This window comes from Propithecus coquereli, unplaced genomic scaffold, assembly GCF_000956105.1.
Source record: "Propithecus coquereli isolate 6110/MARCELLA unplaced genomic scaffold, Pcoq_1.0 Scaffold27, whole genome shotgun sequence".
In the NCBI taxonomy this organism is placed as follows: domain Eukaryota; kingdom Metazoa; phylum Chordata; class Mammalia; order Primates; family Indriidae; genus Propithecus; species Propithecus coquereli.
Genome location: NW_012148285.1, coordinates 12,888,562 through 12,892,055, shown reverse-complemented (window position 1 = coordinate 12,892,055; position 3,494 = coordinate 12,888,562). Strand labels below are relative to the sequence as shown.

The 3,494-nt window shown below is 34.8% G+C and overlaps 1 protein-coding gene across 1 annotated transcript in view; it reads right to left on the bottom strand.

The window, feature by feature from the left end:
* The window catches only part of ARL6IP1 (ADP-ribosylation factor-like 6 interacting protein 1), a 9,641-nt gene that overhangs the window by 2,963 nt on the left and 3,184 nt on the right, over positions 1–3,494 (bottom strand). Inside the window, exons 3-4 of the mRNA XM_012647649.1 lie at positions 3,050–3,169; positions 580–697 (exon numbers count right to left, since the gene is read on the bottom strand). Coding sequence (XP_012503103.1) covers positions 580–697; positions 3,050–3,169 — 238 coding nt within the window. The remainder of the gene's footprint in view (positions 1–579; positions 698–3,049; positions 3,170–3,494) is intronic.

Sequence of the window (3,494 nt, the reverse complement as noted above, 5' to 3'; positions counted from 1 at the left end):
TTTTTTTTTTTTTTTTTTTTTTTTGAGACAGGGTCTCTGTTGCTCAGGCTAGACTGCAGTGATACAATCATATCATAGCTCACTGCAGCCTTGAACTCCCTGGGCTCAAGAGATTCTCCTGCTTCAGCCTCCCAAATAGCTGGGACTACAGGTGCACACCACCATGCCTGGCTAATTTTTCTTATTTATTTTTGTGGAGACAGGGTCTTGCTATGTTGTCCAGGCTGGTCTTGAACTCCTGGCCTCAAACAATTCTGCCGCCTCGGCCTCCCAGAGTGCCAGGATTACAGGTGTGAGCCACCATGCCCAGCTAAGTATATACCTTTTACTTCTATTTCAGTAAGAAAAAAGAAAAATTTTGCTCTACTAGAACAAAACATAATATAATTTTTAACTTCCAATGATTCAGTCTAATACAGATAAATATTTATGAACATACTCAGGAGTTAAACCAATGAATAATAAATATCAGACTATAACTATTAAAATAAAAAGGCTATCATTATATTACAATGAAGTTAAGATTAACTCAATCTTTAAATTTTGCTTTTCTTAAGTAAATCAAAGCAAAAAAAGTACCATTTTGGGCTTTTCTTCCTTTAGTGTGAAGAGGCGTTTCCACCAACCCACAGCTCTGCGCCTGGTTTTTACCAGATTGCTGCAAATTTCATGGAATCTTTGCTGTTGTTCGGTGGTCCTAGAAAAAGAAATTTTCCCTTTGCTATATAAGCAAGTCTCTATAATAGGCAGAAATATACCATCCTTTTATATTTAAAGAGCTATCTTCTAAAGAAAGCCGAAATAAAAAACAATGGTTCACCACTATCTTATGCAGGTGAAAAAATTCTCGCACCATTAAGATACCTTTATAGCACAGGGCTAAGTTTTTACTTAAAGAAGCACGTGTGTATACATATTTTTAATATGTTAAAGAAATGGTAACCTATGGCTCTGAAGTCATATTTGCTTAAGGATAATAACAAAAGACTCGTAACTTCCATAGGCCATGCAGAAATCAGTATAAATTTGATTTTGTCATTCCTATATTATTTTTCAGATTCAATGAATCCTGCACTGTAGCCCATCAAAGTCCCACCAAACAGTTGTATTTGAGCACTGTTCAGTAAGATAACTATTAGCTTTCAAAGCATAATACCAACCAGTCTTCATACATTTGATGCCAAGGTAGCAATAAACAGTTCAAATCCAAATTATTTATAAATTTAGTCCCAGTGAGGGGAAATATAATCAACAAACAAGACAGCAGAAAATATTCAAGACTCACCAAGAAAACCCTTTATATCTATAATGTTTTTCTTGGTTCTGATAAAAAAAAAAAAAAAGATTTGCCTTTTTTTTTTTTAACCACCTCTCAGGAGATGCAAAGATTTGCCTTTGTACTATCTTTGCCACACAAATATAATGGTTGCTATTATGAAGTAGGCCCTATGCTGAGGGGACGTGTTGCCTTCTATCCTCTAGTCCTCCTCTCTGTAAAACTGTAGTGATAAAGTAGGAGGATTTCTGCTGAGCCCTGGAACTTTCTGTAAACAATCAGACCTGATATGTTGTCCATGGTCAAGGCTAGATTGTGGCTATGCAACACAGTGTTCTTTCTTCCCCATGAGATCAAAAAATAAAATTTGCTGTATGGATAACTGAGTCATATACCATGGAACTATCAGGGGTTACTTCTGAAAACTTTCCTCCAGGAATTATGAATTTGCAGATTAGAATGTCATCTGGCTAACAAAGTGAAGGTCAGTGTTTGATTTTTTTTGTTAAATTTATTACATTACACAGTCACAAACTTGCCCAAAAAACAACAGCATTAATTTATTACTGCAAGTGAAAAACGATTCAAAAGACAGTTCTTAATATTAATCCCTTCTGCTAAGAGGGAAACACCCTGAACAAATGTGGTTAATTATCCCAAAATTTAAGCAAACTCCCCCCAAATATGTGAATTTGTTCTTAAAGATCTACAAGGTACACATTTAAAATTCTTATTTTTAGAGAATTATTTTATAATTTGCTATCATCTGCGAAATAAAAAACTAAAGGCACAAGTAGAATACTAATCAAATTAAAATAAACAACCAAAGTGGAATAGCAGCTGGGAGGAAAAAACCTATTCCAACATTTGGCTCATTACTACTTTGGCTCATTATTTGGATCAAAGGTGAGAAATTCAACATGTCAGAGGGAAGTTAAAGTACTTTTAATACTATCCTTGTCTACTTAACTAAACCTTAGGAACTCATTAACCACCATTCAAAGAATGGTATAAATAAAATCAATAAGGAACATGTATATACAGTTTGAACCTATTCTGAAGCACTAGGTCAAACACAAGATTTTTTTTTTTTTTTAAAGAAACAGGGTCTTGCTTGCTCTGTCACCCAAGGCGGTCCTACTGCGTCAGTCTCCCAAGTAGCTGAGACTACAGGCACACACCACCACGCCCGGCTAATTTTTTTATTTTTTGTAGAGATGATGTCTCACTAAACCAGGCTTGCCCAGGCTAAAAACACAACGTCTTAAAAGTCAAAATATTTCACAGTACCTAGAACAGTGCTTGACATAGTAGACATTTAATAAATAGTTGCTCAATGAATGTGGATAAAAACCTACCAGTTACTATTTTTAATTCAAAAATAATTTGTGAAATTAATATTATACCATCTTAAGTATCAATGGAAATGTAAAAATATAAACGTACAACTTCTTATAGAAAGCTCATTATGAGTTCTGTAATCCTTGTTAAAACGTTACCTTTAAACAATCTCACTCAAATAAAAAAGTCTAGAAAGAAATAAAGTAAAAATAAACGGTTGACCATAAAAGGACTATGGAGATATAAATACCAGAAATTCATGATTTGTATCTGACTCAGCTATGAAATTCTTCATATAAAAGCCATAAACCTAACCCCTAGGTATCTGTATGATGGTTACAATGATGTGTGCTTAATTGCAGCATACTAATCACAGCCACCAGGTTCAGTAACTACTTAGAATTTAGACTGCCAAATCATTATGCCACTTACCATTTATTGGAGCCAAAAATTCTAGGTGCTAGAATGGGAACAAGGTAGTCAGCCAAGCACAAAAACATAACAAAACAGGAAACACCGGACAGAACAGATGGATCTAGATAGTAGATAATCCTGTTAAAAAAAATTAATAAGGATTAGAAAAACATAGCATCATTATTCCTGGGTAAAGATGTTTATTCACTTAGTTCACTCGTTCTCAAATGTTTGCCATTTTCTTTCTAATTTTCTCACAAGTGGTTTTGCAGAGGCTTCATAACGTGCTGCTACCACAGCTGCAATGGTTAATATAAATATTAATAGACAAAAGCTTGTTGAGATCCTCAATACTTTTTTTTCTTTTTTTTTTTGAGACAGAGTCTCACTCTTTTGCCTGGGCTAGAGTGAGTGCCGTGGCGTCAGCCTAGCTCACAGCAACCTCAAACTCCTGGGCTCAAGC